General features: G+C 56.5%; 2 protein-coding genes across 2 annotated transcripts; both read left to right on the plus strand.

Annotated features, from left to right (window-relative positions):
- Positions 1 to 1,427: 1,427 nt before the first annotated feature.
- Positions 1,428 to 10,095, plus strand: LOC308676714 (eukaryotic initiation factor 4A-I; the record flags this gene model as incomplete). Its single annotated transcript, XM_081342709.1, has 11 exons — positions 1,428 to 1,450; positions 2,159 to 2,207; positions 2,709 to 2,841; positions 3,654 to 3,793; positions 4,365 to 4,533; positions 5,826 to 5,935; positions 6,949 to 7,092; positions 7,936 to 8,073; positions 8,271 to 8,360; positions 9,431 to 9,510; positions 9,728 to 10,095. 11 exons carry the CDS (start codon positions 1,428 to 1,430, stop codon positions 9,870 to 9,872), a joined length of 1,221 nt encoding a protein of 406 aa, XP_081198835.1. The 3' UTR covers positions 9,873 to 10,095.
- A 4,274-nt stretch (positions 10,096 to 14,369) lies between these two features.
- Positions 14,370 to 21,208, plus strand: LOC308676746 (macrosialin-like). The gene is made up of 6 exons (XM_081342766.1): positions 14,370 to 14,545; positions 14,859 to 15,421; positions 16,218 to 16,337; positions 18,106 to 18,178; positions 18,847 to 19,014; positions 19,884 to 21,208. The coding sequence occupies exons 1-6, from the start codon at positions 14,476 to 14,478 to the stop codon at positions 20,021 to 20,023; spliced, it is 1,134 nt and encodes a 377-aa protein (XP_081198892.1). The 5' UTR covers positions 14,370 to 14,475; the 3' UTR covers positions 20,024 to 21,208.
- The last annotated feature ends 585 nt before the right edge of the window (positions 21,209 to 21,793 follow it).

Consider the following 21,793-nt stretch of genomic DNA (forward strand, 5'->3'; position numbering starts at 1 on the left):
TCCAGTCAGTATCTCCCACCCACCCACCCTTAGCGGAGGTCCCACCGCTTCGGCAGTGGTGGGGTGGAGGGATTCCTGGAAGAGCGAGGCCAGCCGTGGCAGCAGCGCAGAGGCTAGAATGCAGCAGCGCAGGCAGACTCTGCCATCCCCACAGCCAGCAGTTCGATCCTGACCGGCTCAAGGTTGATTCAGCCTTGTGTTCTTCCAAGGTCGGTAAAACGAGGAAGGGGGGGGGTCGGGTTCAAGTAGGCTGACTCAGTAAACCGCCTAGAGAGGGCTGTAAAAGCACAGTGAAGCGGTATATAGCGCAAGTGCTAGACTGCTCCTGGAGGGGGAGGCTCCAGGGCTTCCTGGGTGGGAGCAGATGGGTGGTTCTAGAAGCATCCAAGGGGGTCCTGGCAGGCTCTGGCTCAGAATGGGGGGGGCTCTTAAATGGGCTGGAGATGCGCGGGGAAGGGAGCGCCCTCTGCCCATGCTCAGAGTTCGTAAGGGGCCGGGGCCAGTGCAGCCATCATCGCTTAGCTTGCTGGGGGGCTCCGGTCGCCCGTCTTTCGGGGTTAGCCGGGGGGGGGGAGAAGGCAAAGCGGGCCGGTTTTATCGCTTTCTTTTCCCCCCCAAGGGCTTTCGGGGTAGCCCTGGGGGGCACTCGGCCCGGAGTCTCCCCAGGCCCTGCCTGGCCTTCGGCAGGCGAAGGGTCGGAAGCCTCGCCCGCCCGGTTCCTTTCTCACGTGCAAGGGCATCGGGCCGGGCTGGGCGAGGAGGGGGCAGCGGCAATCCGGGACTCGGGGCTAGGAATGCAGGAATTAGAGGCGGGAGGGCAAGACACGCGGGCGGCAAAGGTCGCGCCATTGGTGTCCACCCCTCCCCCCCCCGTGTCGTGGGAATGCAACTTCCGTGCACGGAAAATAAGGCACGCCTACGACTGCCGTATTTTGTGGAGGGCGTCCCCGGCCGGGTCCTCCCCTGCTCCCCACCCCGCCCGGTGCACAAAGCCCGGCCCGGACCCCGCCGCCGTCCCCGCCACGTGCGCCCCTGCACGGGCCGCGAAGGCCCGCCTCCCCCTCCGACCGTCATTGGCCGTGAGAGGCTTGCGCAAGCGGGCGGAGTGGCGCGCGGCTCGGCCAATGCGCGCCCGGTATTTTTCCTCCCCCGCGATGTCACCGCGCGCCCACCCGCCCGGCTCCCCCAATCAGCGGGCGCCGGCGTCACGTACGACGGCTGGGCGGCTCTGCCGAGACAAGGGAGGCGGCCGGGCCAATGGGAGAGAAGCCGGTCACGGAGATAGCTGGGCGGCGGGCCAATCGGAGAAGCGGAGCGGCAGGGCGGGCCGAAAGGCGAGGGCCAATGTCTGGCGGGCGGGTGGGCGGAGCCCCGCCAGCGGTTATAAGGAGGCGCGAGGCGGGCGGGGCCAGGACCTTTTCCACAGAATGTCTGCGAGTCAAGAGAGCCGGTGAGTGAGCCCCGAGGCCGCCTGTAGGCCGCGACGCCCGCCCGCCCGCCCGCCCGCGGCCCTCCGTCCCTCCTTCCCCGTCGCCTCCACCGCGCGTCCGGCCTCCGCACGTGGCCGCTCCCGCTGGGCCGCTCCCTCCCGCGGAGCGTTGGGCTCTCCCTGGCGGCCCATGCTGCCCGCGGCCTCTGGGCGAGACCATTATTCTCCCGGGGGGGGGAGCCGAACGATACCAACGGAGCCATTCCGCGGCCTTGTCGGCGCGATCCTTTTTTTTTCCCCCTCCGGGCGGTTTTTTTCTTGGGGGGGGAAACGACCCTTCCTCGCTCGGCGCCCCCCCCTCCGATTCCCCCTTCCCCCCTTCCCGCGGGAGGGGCCGCTCCGGTCTTCTCCCCCCCCCGCGGGGACCCCTTTCCCGGACCCCCCCCGGCGAGGCTGATCCCCCCTCCCTCCCTCCATCCGGGGGGCCTCCGGGCGAGGCGGGCGGCGCGCTCCCCGCTGCGGGCGCGTGCGCGTTCCCGGCCGCCCATTGTCCTGGCGCGGCGCATCCGGGCACTCGGCAGCGCGTGACGTCACCGGGGCGGGGGCGGGGCCGTGGGCCTTAAAAGGCCAGGCGGAAGCGCACGTGGGCGGGGGAGGCGCCTGGCCGGCGGGGCGTCGCGCGCCGATCCCCCCTCCCCTAAATCCCCCCCTCCCTCTTTGCTCTCGCAGCTCCCGAGACAATGGCCCGGACGGCATGGACCCCGACGGCGTCATCGAGGTACCTGGAGACCCTTCCTCTCCGGCCCGGTGGGGAGGGGGGCCTCCTTTTGCCCAGGCCTGGGGGGATCTAGTCCCTATGAAGGATGGTCGCGCTCTCCTCCACCCCCACCCCCCCTAAAAAAGAATACCGGCTTCCCTCCTTAGGAATGGGGGGGGTTCCTCTGGTTTCACCCCATTCTGGGGTGGCAGGAAGCCCGGCCCAGTCCCTGGGGTTCTAGTCCCTATGGAGGATGTTGTCTGTCTCTCTCACACAGACACCGTGAAGGGTGCCTGCTCCACTGCTTATCAGTTGGCATTGTTGGAGTGAGGATCCGTGGTTTTGCCCCACTTTCGGGGTGCTGGGAACCCTGGCCCGGCCCAGACTTTATCACCCCCCGAGAAGTATAGTTGGTTTTCTGCTGTTGAAATGGGGCGGTGGGCTTCCCACAGCTTCCCTTTGAGGAGAGGGGAGGGGTTTCTGGGGTGCCCAGGCTGATCCTGTGCCCGCTTCTTCCCGCAGAGCAACTGGAACGAGATTGTTGACAGCTTTGACGATATGAACCTGTCGGAGTCCCTCCTGCGAGGAATCTACGCTTACGGTTTTGAGAAACCCTCTGCTATCCAACAGCGAGCCATTCTCCCTTGTATCAAGGGTGAGCCCGGATAGGGAAGGACTGCAGAGACTGGAGGGCTGTAACGGTGGCTGTTTCCACAGCCGCTGTGGATGATGAAGCCCTTTGATGCTTGTTGCTGCCTAACGATACACACCAAAGACAGAAAAGAAGGCTTGATTATCAATAAAGGAGAATATTTGTAGCTCAGGGTTGACACGAGGGCTCCTTGGCGTTCTCTGAGCTTTCTTGCAGACGTTTCATTGCCCGGGCTTAAGCAACATCATCAGGACTAGCAGCGATGGGGTTGGCTAGTTTGGGCGATGAAACCTCTGTGTGAAAGTAGCCAAGCCCAGAGACCTCCGGGGACTCCTGACAATAGGAAAAGGGGCAAAAATTTCACAAGCTTCTGAGGACGTTGCAAAGAGGGGCAGTGAGGTGGATCCTGGAGGGTTTTGTAGCCACTCGCCTCCTTCCTTTCTGCTCTGGGATTGAAAAATCTCTTTAAGGACGGAAGAGACGTCAGTAGAAGGGAAAGTTTGCCGCTCAGGGTTGAACTGAGGGGCTTCCCAGTTCTTGGCCAGCCAGCTGTGGAAGTCCCCAAACAGACGCACATCTGGGGGCTCCTCTCTTTCTGAGGCCAGCAATCCTCCCCTGCTAATGGGCAAAGAGGCGCCTCTCTTACATCCATTGGGGGTGGGAAGAGGGGCCGTCCCCGTTTCGTCCCAAGGCAGCTCGCTGGTTCGTGCTGGGGAGACGCAACGAACCGGCCGTGTCGGCCGATGCTGCCTCTGTCTGGAAGGGCCGGGGGCAGCTTCTCGGTTCAACTCCTCCTGTCCTCCTCCTGTCCTCAGGATACGATGTGATCGCCCAAGCCCAGTCCGGCACTGGGAAGACGGCCACCTTTGCCATCTCCATCCTGCAGCAGGTTGAACTGGATCTGAAAGCGACCCAGGCCTTGGTGCTGGCCCCCACTAGGGAGCTGGCTCAGCAGGTGGGGCTCCCCCTCCCTTTTCTACATCTTCCTTCTTTCTTTCCTTTTGTCTTTTTCATTTCTGTTTCATTCCATCCCTCTATCTGCTGCTCTCCCTCTCTCCGTTTTCCTTTTTTCTCCCTTTCCCGTTCTTTCTGTTTCTTCCCTCCCTTTCTCTTTCTCCTTCCCTCTTTCAGCTTCTCTCCCTTTCGTTCTCTCTTTTTCCTCTTTTCTCCCTCCCTTTCTTTTCTGTCTCCTTTGCGCAAATGTCCCCTTTGTGCCAAAGAGCACTTGTGAGACGGGGGCTGGGGCTGGCAACGCTCCTGGGGCCGAGTCGCCCGCCGGTTGAGGGTAGCCGTCCGGTCCCTGCTATCTGGGCAAAGAGGGGCCTCTGACAGTGGCCGCTTCTTACATCTAGCAGGGGAAAAGCAAGCGTTTTCCTTATTCATCCCAGCACGGCGTCTCTCCCAGTGGCCGAGGACTGGTTCATGCTGGGGAAACAGGGGCGGGCAGGGAAGTCCTCCAGGGCGGCCCTTTCCTTCGCCAGCCCAGCCGCCCCTCCTGATATGGTCCCTTTTCCTCCTCCTGGCAGATCCAGAAGGTGGTGATGGCTCTGGGCGACTACATGGGAGCCTCCTGCCACGCTTGCATAGGGGGCACGAATGTCCGGGCTGAAGTTCAGAAGCTGCAGATGGAAGCGCCCCACATCATTGTGGGGACCCCCGGGCGGGTCTTTGACATGCTGAACAGAAGATACTTGTGTGAGTACATTCCGGGGGCCCTGTCCCCTTCTTCCTCTTCCCCCCCCTCCCCAAACACACACACACACACACAGGCTCAAAGACACAGCAGTTGTTGTGCAGTTGTCCTGGGCTGTGCATCTCCCAAGACAGCTCCGGTTCTTCATTTGGGGGGGGTTGTCAGCTGCCATGAAGTCCAGGGGTTTGGGGGGGGCTTCTGGGGAAACAAAGTTTGAAGCCACCGTTCAGAAAACATCTTGCTTGAATTTGGGGGTGGGGGCAGTGATGGGGGGGCGATTCTCAGTTCGATTGACGGGTCCTTGCCTTAGCAGCCACGATCGGAGCCCAGTCTTTTCGTTGCTAAGTGAGACGTGAGCGCTGCCCCATTTTATACCCTTTCTCGCCACCGTTCTTAAGCGAGCGGCTGCGGTTCTTAAATAAGTAGTAGCGTTTTGTTTTTCCTTCTTGCTAGTTTATAACGTAAAACACAGAAGGCAAAGCAGGGCAGGGAAACGGGATGAGACCAGGGTAGAACAAACAGAAGGGGGGGGGAAAGGCACCGACTCCCTTTTGCGCAGTAGAATAAGACGGTGACGTCAAACCTCAAGTTTTCCCTTTTCCGTAATAGTATAAATTAACCGCTTCTGTCGGCTTCTGGACTTTGCGCTTGAGAAGGGAGGGGCAAGACTTTGAATTTGGCTTTTACCGATTAGATAAAGGAGCCCGTGAGTGAATCCACTTCCCATGTTGACTTTGCTTGTCAGGGGATCATGGGACTTCCCCAGGAAGGTGCGACCGTCGTAAACAAGTTAGTTGCCAAACGTCTGGATTTTGATCAGGTGGCCCACGGGAGATGCCCCATGGGTTGTCTTTAAGTGTGAGAAACGGTCCTGGGTCGCACTTTTTCAGCACTGTCGTAACTCGGCGGTCACTGAATGAATTGTCGTAAGGCGAGGACCAGCTGAAAGTCGCTGGACTTCTAGTAAACTCTGCCTTTCTCAGCCAAGGCACTTAAGGGTCGTTCTTACTGAGAAGGGTCCAGCCGAGGGTCTTGGGTGGGCCCGGCCACCCTCATTCCCTGCTGCTGCTGTTCCGTGATGATTACCCCATGCGTGTCATCTGATCCCGTGCCCCGGTTGCCCCCTCCAGCCCGCGTTCTGCTGGGCAGGGGGAGGAATCTCCGGGGGAAGTGATCATACCTGGATAACCTCCCTGAGACCAGCAGCTTTTTTTTTTTGTCCCCCCTCTGCTGGGCTGGGCCTGCCTGGATCGGCCTGCCTGATCTGATCTGATCTGATCCTTTCCTTCCGCAGCGCCCAAGTTCATCAAGATGTTCGTGCTGGACGAAGCCGATGAAATGTTGAGCCGAGGCTTCAAGGACCAGATTTACGACATATTCCAGAAGCTGAGTGGCAACACACAGGTGAGGAGGAGGCCCTTGGGCAAATCAGGCCAAACCTTAGAGCAGGAGGTCTCCAAACCTTGGCCACGTTAAGACTGGTGGACATCAGCTCCCAGAATTCCCCAGCCAGCCCCTTTCGTAGAGGAGGGAGCTGGGACAGGGGAGGACATGAAGCAGGGCAGGGGTCTCCAACCTTGGCCACTTGGAAGACGGGTGGACTTCAACTCCCAGAATTCCCCAGCCAGCATACTCATTGTGGCCCTGCTTATTCTCTCTTAATCCCTTCCTCTCCGATCTCTCCGCTTTAAGGGATAGGTGAAAAGAAACAGGCATGGCTGGCCGGGGAATTCTGGGAGATGAAGTCCACCCGTCTTTAAAGTAGCCAGGTTTGAGGACCCCTGCCTTGGAGAGATTTACTCAATGGGTTGAATTTATTTTGCCACCTCTCTCGCCGTTTGGGGGGGCGCTACTCTAGGGCGGCCATCTTGTGGGACGGGGAGGCTCCAACCTTGGCAACTTTTCAGGCTTGTGGACTTCAGCTCCCAGAATTCCCCAGCCAGCCAAGCTGAGGAGAGAAAGCCTGAGGTTTATGGAAGGGTGTTGGGGGGGTCCCCCTCCCTGCCACACGATAAGGACCCCTTTCAAGGGGAGGGGGACTTCCACCACCTCCAGTGCACGTTCTATTTGGAATCCATTTTTAGGAGCTGGGGAGGCCCTAAAGAAGAAGGAACAGAGTTGGAAGGGGCCTCCGGAGGTCTCCTAGTCCAACCCTTGCTCAGGCAGGAGACCCTAGACCCGGTGGGGGGGGCGGTTCTCCAAACCGGGCAGCCTGTGGACCTCAACTCCCAGAACGCCCCCAGCCAGCTTTGCTGCAGTTCTGGGGGTTGAAACCCAGAAGTCGGTGGCTGGGGTGGGAGACCCCCTGCTCTAGAATGGCTCTCGGGAGACATTGAAGAAAGCAGAGATATTTTGGGGGGGGAGCTTTGGGAGGCACAGAGTTGAGGTCCCCCCCCCTCTGCCTCTCCCCTGCTCAGGTGGTCCTCCTGTCGGCCACCATGCCGATGGACGTGCTGGAGGTGACCAAGAAGTTCATGAGGGATCCGATCCGCATCCTGGTGAAGAAGGAGGAGCTGACTCTGGAGGGGATCCGGCAGTTCTACATCAACGTGGAGAGGGAGGTGCGTGCACAGCCGTTTTCCTGGCTGGGGAGGCCGGGCTGGATGAGGTGGGGGGGGTGGGCCTTCGTCTTCTAACTGGGGTCTCTCACACACATACACACACACACACGCACCACTGCACAAAGGCCACTTGCACCCGGCTTCCCCTTTGGACCCCGGAGGGCTGCTGAGTCCTAGAACGCAGCTAGATTTTTTTTTCCCAAGGGCCGACAAAAAAAGTTCAGCCCCCTCCCCTAAAAAAGCCCCCCAGCCATGGCTCGGTCCGAGAGTGCTTGCGGGGGGGAGCGTCTCTCGAGGGGCCCTGGGCACGCTCCTGGCCGGGGTTTCAGAACCTGGAGTAGTTAACATCTGCCCTTCCCCTACACGGATGGTGTCGCCCAGCTGGGTCGCGAGACGTCTGCAAGGAGACACCCCCCAGGCCCAGAGAGCACCCGGGACCCCCCCTACCCCCTGCCCTTTCCTTCCTCTTCCCCTCCCCTCTGCTTCCTCTTCCTCCGCTCCTTCCTCTCCCTCCCTCTGCTCTTCCCCATCCCCTCTGCTCCTTTTTCTTCCTCTGCTCCTTCCTCCTCTTCCACCTCTGCTTCCTCTCCCTCCTCCTCCCCCCTTCCCTGCTAGTGCTGATAGCGTTTGGATAGTGAAAGATCTGCAAGGAGACCCCCCCCAAGCCCAGGGACCCCCCAGTGCTTTTCTTCCTCTGCCAACTCCCGCTTCCTCCTAGCCCTGACGGCGCTGCCTAGTGGGGTCGTGAGACGCCTGCAAGGAGGCGGGCTTGGAGGAGCGTCAGAAGGCCCCTCCTTGGGACCCGCCCCCCCTTATCGACGCTTGCTTCCCTTCCCCTGCAAGGAGTGGAAGCTGGACACCCTGTGCGACCTCTACGAGACCCTGACCATCACCCAGGCGGTCATCTTCATCAACACCCGGAGGAAGGTGGACTGGCTGACGGAGAAGATGCACGCCCGGGACTTCACCGTTTCGGCCATGGTGGGTGGGGGCCCGGAGGTGGCGGATTCTGCCTTCCTCAGAAAGGGGGGGGGCTCTCCTTGCCCTGCTGCCTTTAGGAACTCTTGAGAGAGCCAGCTGGCTCTTCCCGTGGCGAATTGGGGCAGGAGGAACCAGAGTTAACAAACCTGGCTAGCTTGCCAATCCTGGTCTCGTGGGGGGGGGTCTCACCCGACCAGCACGGGGACATGGACCAGAAGGAGCGTGACGTCATCATGAGGGAGTTCCGCTCCGGATCCAGCCGGGTCCTCATCACCACTGACTTGCTGGTAAGTGCCAAGGAGGGGGGTTCCCTGCTGCCGTGTTTCCCCCACCCCCCCCCCCCCAAAAAAAAAATTCCTCCCCAGGGAGATTCCCTCTCTGCCTGGCCGGTGCGGTGCCAACGGTGGATTGTAGCTCCTTGGCAGAACAACACCCGAAGGGGCTGCTTGTCTCCACGGCCGGACCCCCTCCCCCCCCCTCGAGGTCCCGGTCACTTTGCAGCAGCTCACACTTGGCCCTCCTGCCATGGGGGGGCTTCTTGAGGGGGGGGGGCACTTGGGCTTCAGAATAACCAGAGTGGGAAGCCTTGAAGTTGCCTTGGGGAGAGAGAGAGACACACACACACATACACACGGAGCCATCTAAGAGAGCAGAGATGGGGGTGAATCTGGGCTGGGTTGCCATAGCTTGAGGACTAGCCCTCCTTCACTTAATGACCACAGGATTCCCTAAACAACTCTGGCCAGAAAAAAAAAATTGCAAAATGGGGCGCAATTCAACACACTCGCTTAGCGACAGGTGTTGGGCCTCGATTGTGGGCGTAAGATGAGGACTGCCTGTTGGCAAGGCTCTTTGGGCGAGAAATCTGAGTCCTGCGTAGTCCTCGACTTAACGACCGCAACGGAGCCCGAAACCCACCGTTACTAAGCGAGTTTCACCCCGCTTTATGACCTTTCTTTAAGGGAACCAGCACAGTTGGTCACCCTTTCGTGCAGTGGATCTGGCTTCCCTGCTGACTTTGCTCCCCGAAGGGGATTGCGTCACACACACACACAAAACGGAACGATTTCCAAGCACCTGAATTTGGACCGGCTGACCTGGGGAGGCCGCAAAGTCCGCTAACTAGAGAACTCCCCTAAATCCCCCCACTTCAGGGCCCTGATGACCGTTGCAAGTCGAGGACGCTGTGCCTGCGCTAGATTTATCTTCTAGTCCAGCCCCCCTCCCCTTTCCGCTCAAGCAGGAGACCCCAGGGCAGGCTTTCCCCGTCCACTGCTGATTGGAGGGGGGGGGCTTGATGGTGGGGGGTCTGGCAAGGGCTCCTGTTGAAAGCAGCCTCTTTCTTCCCACCCCCCAGGCCCGAGGGATCGACGTCCAGCAAGTCTCCCTGGTCATCAACTACGATCTCCCCACCAACCGTGAGAACTACATCCACCGGTCAGTAGAGGGCCTTCTCAAAGGGGAGGGGGGCAGGGGGTGTTAAAGGGTGGCAGGGTCTTCTGGAAGGAGGGGGAGGGTCTTAAGGGGCAGGGTCTTCTGAAAGGGAGGGCAGAGCGGGGTCTTCTCAAAGGGGGGAGGGAGGGGGCCCCACACTCCCGTCCGTTCTCAACTCCTCTGGCTCTTTTTTCCCCCTCCCCATTCCCCCCCCCCGCAGGATCGGCCGAGGGGGCCGCTTTGGCCGCAAGGGGGTGGCCATCAACATGGTGACGGAGGAGGACAAGCGCACGCTGCGCGACATCGAGACCTTCTACAACACGTCCATCGAGGAGATGCCGCTCAACGTGGCCGACCTCATCTGAGCTGCCCAGGGAGGGGGGGGCTCTGTGCCGCCACACCACACACACCCCCTGCCCCGTTTCCCCCCCCCCCCGGCACCCCCCCTCCGACGTCAGGCACAAGTATTCTCCCGATCCTGCCTTTGTTTCTCTCTCTCTCTTGTTTTTCCCCCCTTCTGTTTTCGAGGGTAATTTTTGTTTTGTTTTATTTTGGCCTTTTGAATAAATGTCACTTTCGTTTTTCGGAGGCAGAATGAAAATCTTTCTAGTGTTTACTGCTCCGGGGCGCTCGGCTGTGTCTTGTTCAACCTTTTCTCCCTCCCTCCCTCCCTCCCTCCCTTTGTGTCCTCATTTTGTAGCTTTCTCCCCACCCCCAGGTCTTTTCCCCCTTAAATTGCAGAACAAGAGGTATCCCCCCCCCCCTTTTTTTTCCCTTTCTTTCGTGGGGGGGGGGGAGGATCGACAAAAGAGTTTCGCAGGATCCGGAATTTCTCCGGTTCGCTGCTGCTTTCCCCGCCCTGCCTGCCTTTCCCCAGACAAAAGAAAGAAAATAATTTTCCAGTGCTTTTTGAAACGGCGAACCTTTCGACGGAATCATGGTGCTAAAAATGGAGAAACAAAACACAAAAAAAAGGAAAAAAAGAAGCTTGAGAATCTAAAACCTACCTCAAACAGGTCGTGGGTTTTTTTTCTCCCTCTAAAATTTAAAAAAAAAAATTTGCCAAGACGTGGGTTTTTCCCCCTCCCCTTTCTGAAATAAGACCTTTCCCCCCCCCCCCGTCACATTTTTTTAAAATAACTGAAAAAGAAAACTTCATACAGCAAAACAAAACAAAAAAAATAATAAGAAATCTGTGTGTGCCACCTTTCCCCTTTCTTTTGTATAGCTATTATTTATTCAAAAGGAGACTTAACAGTGACCAAAATAAACGTGATCTTGAGAAAAGGCTCGGCTTCCGGTGGGTTTTGTCAAATGGGGAGGGTCCTCGCTGCGATTTCAGCATTTGGGAAAACGGCCCCGACGGCCCTCGGGTTTTTCATTTAGGTTTTCATGCTACTAGTCCTCGGTTTACAAACCTGTTTAGCAACCCTCAAGTTTAACAGCTGTTAACTTCATGTCATGTTAACTTCATGACAAGTGTCACGTTCATTCTTCACATTTCACCAACCTTGCAGCGTCCCCAGGATTAAAATTCGGGCCCTCGGCCACTGGCTAGCTAGCCTTGTTGACCGCCATTGATAATTTTCCCAGCCGGCTTCTGACAAGCCAAGTCCATGGGGAAAGCTGGATTTGTTTTAACGACGGTGTGATTCACTTAACTGGCCAAAAGAAAGGTTGCAAAAACGGGGCACTGCTCAAGTGTCTGGATTAGCAACAGAAATTTGGGGGCCTGGCTAGAAAAATGAGTTGGGGAGAGGATCGTGATAACATTGAATATGTATTAGTAAGAAGACTATTGAGCAATTAATACATTGATTATGATAATATAGGGAAATTTTTAAAAAAAAAATACATGAACCCAGACAACATGCCATTTGCTAAATATTAAGAATGTTGCTTTTTTAAATAAAGCTAACACTAACCCTATCAAAATTGCAGCCATAAATTGAGGACTTAACCTGCAATGCGATTCCCATAATGCGCTAAGCAGCACGGCTCTAGGTGAGAAATTTTAAGTCCCCTAGTTGGAAAAGTGGCAAATTTTATTAAAATGTATTTGGTGGGGGTGGCTCTCGCAAAGATAAGAATAGAACAAGGAAAAAGAAAATAGATAAATTATCACAGGAGAGAATTTAATGCAGGGGTCTCTGATTTAACTTTCCAAGATGGGGAATACAATCGTTGCCTTGGCTTTGTAGAGCGTGGTTGCCTGTTGTGGGAAGTTCCCTTAAAAGTGTGGCTTCCGGAGGCTGAAAGGTTCCCCACCCTGAGGAAGCGAGTGCGAGGGAAGAACGGTTCCCTTTTCGATTCGGGATTGGGCTCCCCAAATTGACAAGTTGAATAAGATCAGCAAGCAACTTTTGGACTTGAACTCCCAGAATTCCCCAGCCAGCCACAGGAGTCTGGAGACCCTCAGACCAGGGGTTGGACTAGAAGACCACCTGGCACTCTTGCTATTTTTAGGGCTAGCCCGCCCTCCCCAGCTCCTCAAAAAAGGATTCCAAGGGCAACATGAACCGTGGGTGGTGAAAGACCCTCTTCCCCTTTGAAAGGGGTCCTTGGGGGTGGGAAGGTCCCCCCCTTCAATAAACCAGGGAGTTTTGTTCAGGACGTGTCGCATGGCCGACTGGGGAATTCTGGGAGTTGAAGTCCAGAAGCTTTAAATGTTTGACGAGGGGGCTTCAAAGGGCGACTTTTAGAAGCCTTGTGGATATAACAAATAATATAATAATAAAACATTCACATCTGCCTATTACAGGTCCTTGGTAAGGACTCGATAGGTAGACAAAAATGCCAAATCCAGTCTGAACATCTGGCTGACTGCGATGATCAATAATAATAATAAAAGTCAGAAGGGACCTTGGAGGTCATCTAGCCCACCCCCCTGCTCAGGCAGGAAACCCTACACCATTTCAGACAAATGGCTGTCCAGTCTCTTCTTAAAAACTTCCAGTGTTGGAGCACTCACCGCTTCTGGAGGCAAGGAGTTCCACTGGTCAATTGTTCTCACTGTCAGGAAGTTTCTCCTTAGTTCCAGGTTGCTTCTCTCCTTGATGCCAGCTGTGCAACTCTGGGAGTTGAAGTCCAGACATGTTCAAAAGTTGCCGAGGCTGAGGATCGAGGAGCAAAATGGATGGAGCCTGTCCAGAACACGCAGCTCTTTATTTATTGGCGCCCAATTAAATTTCACTTTGGTCTAGGCAGGTGCCAAAGTCCAGGTAAGACGACCTCTCGCAGGTGTGCCAAGGCTGCAGCCCTGGCAAAAGGGGAGGATCGGTCACAAGGGTTGTCCTCAGACCAGTAGCCACTCCCCGCAAAAAGGGGAGGATAGCATGGCCACCCTTCCCCTCCCTTCCCCTTTGCGGATCTGCTGGGACCCCCTTCCATTTAGGCCTGGGCCTCCCTCCCTTTGCACCACCTGTCAATCTCAAGTCATCCGAGCTGAGTTACGTGGGGAGAGGGGCAGCACACCCCCTTTTGCTTGCTTGGATAGGCCAATTAAGGCGGGCAGTCCTCGGCTTACGGCCTCAGATTGAGTCCCAGATTTCCGTTGCTAAAGGAGATGTCGTGTTTTTCTCCATTTTACAACCTTTCTGGCCCCGGTTGTTAAGTGAATCACTGATTAAACGAACCCGGCTTCCCCCACGGACTTTGCTGGTCAGGAGGCGTCATTAAAGGGGAATCACGTGACTCCGGGACGCTGTGCGAGCATCATAACTATGAGTCAATTGCCAAGTGTCTGAATTTGGATGCGAAGACCTTGGGGGGTGGCTGCAACGGTCGTTAAGTGTGAAAAATGGCCCCAAGTCTTTCACTGCCGTTGTAACTTCAAACGGTCACTAAGCAGACCGTTGTAAGTCGGGACTTTTGTGACTGCGAGAAAACCAGGAAACTCGGGGTGCACCGAGGAACAGACCCAGAAGAGGGCAAAAGCAACCAACGTGGGAGCCAGGCACACCTGGGGGGTCTTGCTGTGTGTGGGGGGGTGTCCCAATTTCCCCCCTCCCCCACTGATGGGGTGGGGGGGATAACCTGCCTCCAGCAGCCCCTGCAACGTTTGGCCATCCCAGACCGGCAAGCTTTTCCTCCACCAGCCCCCGCTTTCTGTGTTGTGTTGTGGTCTGTGTGTGTTTGTGTGTGTGTGTGTGTGTGTGTGTGTGTGTGTGCAAATGAGGAAGAGGAAATTGCTGATTTTGGCATCCGATGACCTCTTTGCTGCCCTTCAATGGCACCCAGGACCCAGATCTCCCCCCCTCCTCCTCCTCCTCCTCCTCCTCCTGCCTTCCTGGCGCCCAGGACATGGCAGCCTCTGCCCTTTGCCCCCCCCACCCCCCAGGCTGGCACCCTCCCACCAACTGCCCCACGGAGAGGAGGGCCGAGAGCCAGTGGAGAATGTCCCCTGGGGGAGGGGGCTCTTGAGTGAGGGGGAGACCGGGTGGGCAGAGAGAGCCACCGCTTGTCTGAAATGGCACGGGGTCTCCTGCCTGAGCAGGGGGTTGGACTAGAAGACCTCCAGGGTCCCTTCCGGCTCTCCTGTTAAGCGTGAGCTGCGTGGGGGACACAGCCCTTTCCTGATTGACCACCAAAGAGGGGGGGAGCCTTTCTGACCGCCCCCCCTCGCTTTGAGCCCCCCCGGCCTCTGCAGAGGAGGGGGGGCAGCTGGCAAGAAACGCAGCCGGGGGCTAGAAGCTGATGCCACGCGTGAGGACCCACGGCCAGAGCCGAGCAGTGGCTTCGCACCACGTTGCAGGAGGGAAGAGGGGGGGGGAAACCCAGCTTCACCCTTGGCCAGTTCTGCCCTCCTCCCGTGCGCGCGCACACACACACACACACAAACACACTGACTCACACTTTGTCAAAGCAGCAAGTTTCGTTTCCTTCCCCTTCTGCCAGGCTGGGCGGGGGAAGCAGCGGCCTCAGAGTCTGGTGAGACGCAGCCCTGCGAGGGAGGCCTTCAGAGGAGCCATGCAGCCAGCCAAGCTCTCGCTGGGGTCCGCCGCCCTCTGGCTCGCCAGCTGGTGCCTGCTGGCCGCAGGTGGGTGCCCTCCTTCCCTGAAGCCCGGGGGGGCCGTTGCCTGCAGGCACCCGGGGGGAGGAGGGGTGGAAGTGAGGCAAATTAGCCCCTCCAAACCCCGGGGGAGGGGGCTTTCCTTGCAGGGAGCCTGGGTGGGTGGACGGGTGGGGTCCCGGCCTATTCCCCCCCACTGCAAAATAGGGGGGGCTGGAGGATGAGCCTACCTGGGTGGAAAGAGGGGCTGAAGCCGCTCTGCACACCAATGCCCCCCCCTGGGCCGGCGTGGCTCCCCGGGGCCACCAACTGACCGGTTCCTGGGGCCCTTCCCTTGCAGGTCAGCCCGAGGAGCCCTTGAAGACCGGATCCCCCCAGCTGGACTTTGCGAATTGGCCCCACCCCACCAAGTCAGCCACTCTGGTGCCCTCGTTCACCAAGACCCTTCCCCAAAAGCACACCACGACCCACCACCATCACCGCCACACCACCACCACCGCCCCTGCCAACCACACCTCCCACCCCCACACCACCACGCCCCGGAAGCGGACCACCACCCACCATGCCGCCACCACCACAGCCCCTACCAACCACACCACCCACCGCCACCCCACCACCCACCACGCCGCCACCACCACAGCCCCTGCCAACCACACCTCCCCTGCCCACCCCACCACCCACCGCCACCCCACCACCCACCACGTCGCCACCACCACAGCCCCTGCCAACCACACTTCCCCTGCCCACCCCACCTCCCACCCTCACCCCACGGCCCCACGGCCCCCCCAGCCGCCGGATGTGCTGGTGGGGAATTACACCGTCAAGCAGGGATCCGCCGTCTGCCTGCGGGCAGAGATGGGGCTGCAGCTGCGGATCCGCTACACAGACACAGCCAAGCGGCAGGTGAGTGTGCCTGCGGGGGGGGGGGTTTCCCGTGGGTCAGAGGGGGCTGGGGGACCGGTGGGGCTGGGGGATCGGGTCCCGAGGCTGGGCACCGAAGTTGGCTTTTCTGAGCAAGAAGATTCTGGATCGGCCGCCCAGTGCCTCTGCCTTGCTCGCCGGGCAACCGGGCTGCCTTGCACGACTCGCTTTACGGCCCTCCTGAAGCAGGCTACCCGACCAGGCAGCTGCGTTCGACATTTTGGGGAGGGGGGGGGATTTCCCCCTTTTGGATCTGCTTGGGCGCTTGGTTCTGTGGCTCCTGTTGAACGGAATAACAGAGCTGGAAATGGACCTTGGAGGTCTTCTAGTCCAGCCCCTGCCCGAGCAGGAGACCGTTCCAGACCAATGGCTGTCCAGTCTCTTCTTAAAAGACTCCCGCACCCGCAACCTCTAGTGGCAAGCCGTTCCCCTGGCTCACTGTTCTGAGTTTAGGGAAATTCCTCCTTAGTTCCAGGTTGCTTCTCTCCTTGATTCGTTTCCGTCCGTTGCTTCTGCTGCTGCTCTCCGGTGCTTTGGGGGAACCCCCCCCTTCTTTGGGGCAGCCCCTCAAATACTGGAAGGCTGCTATCATGTCCCCCCCCTACCCAGTTCTTCCTTTTCTCTAGACTGGACGTTCCCAAATTTAAGTGGGGACACAGAGGGGGAAATGCAGCAGCCCCTGTTTACTTTGAGGAAATGGAGGGCCTGGGGGGGGGGCAGAGGGGGCCCTGCATGCCTTCCCTCCTTCCTTTCTTCCTCCCTTCCTTCCTTTTTCCAGGCCTGGGGAGCCTTTGCGGTGCAGCCCAACCAGACCGACGTCTCGGGGACCTGTTCCAGCAAGACGGCCACCTTGAAACTACATTTCCCAGAGGGCTTCATTCTCTTCACTTTCCAAAAGGTGCAGGAAGGGGGTGGGTGGGAAGGACGGGGGGGGGCAGTGGTGGGGGACGCTTGGGGCCTATGGAGGCCAGCGAGCCGCTCATTTCAGCACACACACACACACATACACACACACAGAGGAAAAGGCACTGCCCACCCACCAAGGTTAAGAAATATAGCGTGGGAAGGGACCCTGGAGGTCTTCTAGTCCAGCCCCCTGCTCAAGCAAGAAAAACTGCGGTCGCGTGATCTGGGGCCACTTTGGCAACCGGCTGTGGTTTACGACGGTTACGTCATCGTCAATGGGGGAAGCTGGCCTGGGAGGTTGCCAGTCGCAAGCACAGGATGTCTCAGTTAATGACTGCCTCGCTTAACGATAAATTTGGTCCTACGTCGAGGACTGCCTGCAGTTTGGGGGAGGGGGAAGAAGTTTTATTAATATAAGCTTAATTTAATCAAGAATAGCTTTGTGAGAAGTGGATGGCATTAAGAGGGTTTATCTGTGCATTAATTTCACATTTCCTAACCTCCTGCCGACGTTATGCTTTCCTGGGTGACTGGCTTACTTGGAAATATAATTTGTCTACAATATTCTCAGTCACCCTGCCCTTCCCCACACCCCTGACTCATCGGGCAGTTCCCCAAAGGACCCCACACACACACACACACGCACACACCCTCTGGTCTGACTGGGGTGACTCACTGGTCCTGACTGGTGGTGGTGGCTCTGAGTCTGGTCAGCTGGTCAGCAGGCATCACGTGCCAAGTTGTAACTCAAGCGTTTCTCAAGCTTGGCAGTTTTCAGAGGTGGGGACACCAGCTGCCACAATTCCCAGCCAGGAAGTCCTCAACTTATGACCATCTGCAATTTATTTATTTATTTATTAATTTTATTACATTTATATACCGCCCTTTCCCGAAGGACTCAGGGCGGTTTACAGGGTAATTAAAAACCAAAAATACAAAAGTTAAAAACCAAGTTTAAAAAAGATTAAATTTATCCCTGTACAAATAAAACCCCCGATTAAAATAAATTAATCCTCAGCCTGGGCCAGAGAGCTCAAAGAGCCAGGTCTTCAGGCCCCGGCGGAATGAGCGGAGGTCGGGGGCAGTCCTCAGCTCCGCGGGCAGCTGGTTCCAAAGGGCAGGCACCCCCACTGAGAAGGCCCTATCCCTGGGTATTACCCGCCGGCAATCTCTTACCGGTGGCACCCTGAGCAGACCCTCCCTGTGGGAGCGCACTGGAGGAAGGGAACTTGATGCCGGCAGCAGGTGTTCCCTCAGATATCCCGGACCCAAGCCATTTAGGGCTTTATAGGTCATCACCAGCACCTTGAATCTCACCCGGAGGGCAACCGGAAGCCAATGCAGCTCGCGGAGAAGAGGTGTTACATGGGAGTATCGGGAGACCCTCATCACAACTCGCGCGGTTGCATTCTGCACCGAGCTTGAGACAGACGCTGCTCTGGGTCCTACCGGGGGCAGCAGAACAGATGAATTTGGGGAGGGGGAGACAGTTTGATGATGATGATGATGATACAGTTGGGAGGGATCTTGGAGGTCATCTAGTCTAACCCCCTGCTCAGGCAGGAGACCCTATGCCATTTGGGAAGCCATTCCACTGATTAATTAACAGAGGAACAGAATAACAGAATTGGAAGGGACCTTGGAGGTCATCTAGTCCAACCCCCTGCTCAGGCAGGAAACCCTATACCAAAATGGGGGTGGCAGTGGCTTTGGCCACTTTCTAGGGGAAAAAAAACCGTTTCCCGCCCTCTCTTTCTCAGAACGAAACAGAAAACGCAGCGTACCTGCACCAGGTCCAGGCCAATCTCACCTACCGGTTCCCCCAGGCAACAGGTGAGCAGCTGGGGGGGCGAGGGTTGGCTCGGGTGGGGGGGGCAGGTTGGCAGCGTTGATCGAGTGTTTGATGCCCCAGAGTACTTGGAGAGGCAGGGGGCCTATTCCATGGGGGGGTCTCCTGCACAAATTTGGTGGTCTTGGGGGGGGAATGTTTGCAAGTCCCCTCAAGTTACAGCCGCAGGCAAGCCCCACCTGGCCTCAACCATGAAGCCCCCCCCCTTAGCCCCGTCTGAATTTACGCCCCAGCTGGCACCACGGCAGGCGCGTTCTCCTTCGATGTGCGATGATTCATTTAGTGACCATTTCAAAGTTACACCAGCCCTGAGAAGAGGGACCGTCTTTCACACTTAACAACCATCGCAGCATGCCCCACGGTCGCGTGACCAAAATTTGGACGCTCCTAATAATGACGGTTGCAGCATCCCCGGGGTGTCACGCGATGCCCTTTTGCGGCCTTTGGATGAACATCTGGGGAAGCCGGGTTCACTTAGCGACCAAGTTGCTAACTTAAAAACTGCAGTGTTGTAAACCGCCTCTGTTTTGGGGGGGGGCAGCAGGCGGGATTTCCCCCGAGTGGGGGGCGCCGAGCGTGCACCCAGTGCCCTGGTGTGCCGCTGTGCAGGTGAGCCCCTTCCCCACCGCCGCCTGGCTCTTTGTATCCGTAGAGAAGACCTTCAGGGCCAACAACGCCTCCCTCCGGGAGTTCGCGGCCCCCCTGGGCAAGTCCTACCAATGCCGCAACCGCAGCCTGGACCTCACTGAGGACTTCCGCCTGAGCGCCCTGAGCGAGCGGATCCAGGCCTTCCAGCTGCAGGACGGGAAGTTCGGGGAAGGTAAGCACTGCCGCCTCTCTGCCTGCGGGGCGGGAAAGGATCCCCCCAGTTCCCCTCTCAGAAAATGGGGGGCGGAGAGAAAGAACTTGGGGACTTCAACTCCCAGAATTCCCCAGCAAGCGCAGGTTATTTTTCCCCCCCACGTTTCTGAAGTTGAGGTATATTACATCTACTGCATTCCCACCGTCTACTAAGAAAGTTAGCCGATCGGGGGTGGGGGGAAGTGATCGTTCTCCTTCTGCTCTCTGGGCTGGGGAATTCTGGGAGTTGAAGTCCGAAAGTCTTTAAGGGGCCAAGTTTGGAGACCCTGGGTATAGGGTTTCCTGCTTGAGTGGGGGTTGGACTAGAAGACCTCTAGGGTCCCTTCCCACCTTATAATTCTGCATTCTGTAAGCCCTCTTAACCTTGCTGGGTGGAGAGATCTTTGCCTGGTGTGTGTGTGTGTGTGTGTGTAAATGAAGAGCTTGCTTGCTTCCATAAGCCCCAAGAGGCCCCCACCACTCCTTGCCTCGTCCTGCCCACCAACCCCTGACGTAGAACACAGAATCATAGGGTTGGAAAAGGACCTTAGAGGTCTTCTAGTCCAACCCCCAGCTCTCAGCTCCCAGGTTTCAGGCCTTCCCCCCTTCCTTCCATCGATTTTTGGGGTTCAATCAGTTGGGGTTCGGAAGAGCCTGTCTGGAGACTAGGAGGAAGCCAGGAAGCCCCCCACCCATCCTTACCCCCTTCGCCTTGATCCGTGTCTCCTGAGGCTTCCTCAACTAGGGGACCCAACAGCACCCCCCCTTCTCCCCATCACCCTACACCCCGAGGGGAAACGGACGCCCCCTCTGCCTCGCCCTCACTTTCCTTCCTCCGGCCCCTTCCAGCTGAGGTGTGTCCCGAGCAGAGGCGCTCCATCGTCCTGCCCATCGTGGTTGGCGTGGTCCTTGGCCTCCTCATCCTCATCGTCCTCGTGGCCTTTGCCGTGGGACGGTGGCGAGCCCACAAGGGCTACGAGTCCCTCTGAGAGGCCCCGGCGGGCCCTTCTTCCTCCTTGGGCCGTGCAGCTGGAGAACCGGGCTTGGCTCCTTTCACACATACCGATGGAGAAAAATGCCAGCCACTCATCCTGTGCCCTTTCTTGGACTGCCATTGGAGGACTGCACGCTCGGGAGAATTTTTAGCTTTTTCACAAAATGGTCTCGCTTGCGGCGGGGGAGTGGGGGGAAGGCGGGAGGTTAAATAAGTAGATAGGAACGCAGGAACTCCTCGGCTTATTTAGCGACCATGTGAAGTTACGACGGCACTTAAAAAAAGCGACGTACAACAGCATTTTCTCACTTTTCACACGGTTAAAGCCACATGGTCACCATCATGTGATCCAAATTCAGACTGACTCACAGTTATGACGGCCATCGTGTCCTGGGGTCATGGAATTCCCTCCCCCCACCAAATACACACACACACACACACACCCCCTAAATTGTCTTCCCCGTGCCAAGCCATTTTTATAAAAATAGAAAATTCCTGGGTGATATAATAGCCCTGGCTTGGAAAGCGACTTGGTAATGAAAGAAAGTTGGGATTTAAAAAAAAAGAAGATTTGACCTTTTAGAGGGGGCATTATAGGTTTAAATACTTTGAATAAGAGTCAAAGGACGGAAGGCTTTTAGATATAATTAGGCTTTTATAATGAAAGATACGACTTAGAATTAAAACAGCGGGGATGGGGTTTTCTCTCTTTTTTTTGATATGGGAAATATGAAGATAAGGGGTTGATTTGAATAAAACTTTCAGTGATGTAAATGTAATTAATATTGAGAAAATCATAACCGATGAGGATATTTCAAATGCTGATAGGAAATCAAACTTTTTTAGCAAGAGCACGAAAAGCAGGATATTGACTAAACAGATTGACATTATTGATTTATGAACTGATATTGTTATTGGTATGATATTAATAAAATGTGACGAAGATGCTTATATCTATCTCTGTATACATTAACAGTACCAAGAATTGTAATGGATTGTAATGGAAGGGAAAATGGGGAAAAAATATGGAGAAGGAAAGATGATCAGGGGAAAAATACTGGATTGTGTAGTATTGGAACAGATTTATATTGAAGAAGTTAATGTTAAATATCTGAACACAAACAACATGTTGTTTACCAAGCACTTAAAGACTGCAATTTTAAAAAATTAATAAAACTTTTATAAAAAACAAAACCCAGTTCATTTAGCGACTGCATGAAGTTACAACGGCACTTTTCACACGCTTGCAGCATCTCCCACGGTCGCGTGATGCAAATTCAGACACTGGGCAACTGACTCACAGTTACGACGGCCGCCGTGTCCTGGGGTCACGGAATTCCCCTTTTGCGACCTTCTGACAGGCAAAGTCACGGGGGGGGGAAGGGGGAAGCCGAGGGAAGCGATTGACTTAACAACGGTGGCAAGAAAAGTTGTTAAAAAAAGGACAAAATTCACCCAACCCATCTCACTTAGCAACGGGAATTTCGGGCTGAACTGCGGTCGTCTATCAAGGACCTCCTGTTTCATGAGAACTAGCCTAACCATGGGAAAGGGAAGGGCGGGCTTTGGAGAGGCAGGTGGGGCGCCTGAGGATCTGGCCAGGGTCGGGGGGGGGGGGTGTAGTCAGGTGTGGGGGGGGTTGTAGATGTCGGCATGGGGAACTTTTTTTCCTCCAAAGAGGAAACTGTGGGAGGAGAGACAAATAAATTGAATAATAATAATAATAATAATAATAATAATAAATAATAATAATAATAATAATAAT

The sequence above is a fragment of the Vipera berus genome, assembly GCF_964194415.1.
Source record: "Vipera berus genome assembly, chromosome: W".
Classification (NCBI taxonomy): domain Eukaryota; kingdom Metazoa; phylum Chordata; class Lepidosauria; order Squamata; family Viperidae; genus Vipera; species Vipera berus.

What these genes read in the sequence shown, in the direction of transcription:
- LOC308676746 (XM_081342766.1), top strand. Translation starts at nt 14,476, where the DNA reads ATGCAGCCAGCCAAGCTCTCGCTGGGGTCCGCCGCCCTCTGGCTCGCC. An exon ending in CAGACACAGCCAAGCGGCAG is followed by an intron (nt 15,422 to 16,217) that starts GTGAGTGTGCCT and finishes TCCTTTTTCCAG; the next exon opens with GCCTGGGGAGCCTTTGCGGT. An exon ending in CCGGTTCCCCCAGGCAACAG is followed by an intron (nt 18,179 to 18,846) that starts GTGAGCAGCTGG and finishes TTGTATCCGTAG; the next exon opens with AGAAGACCTTCAGGGCCAAC.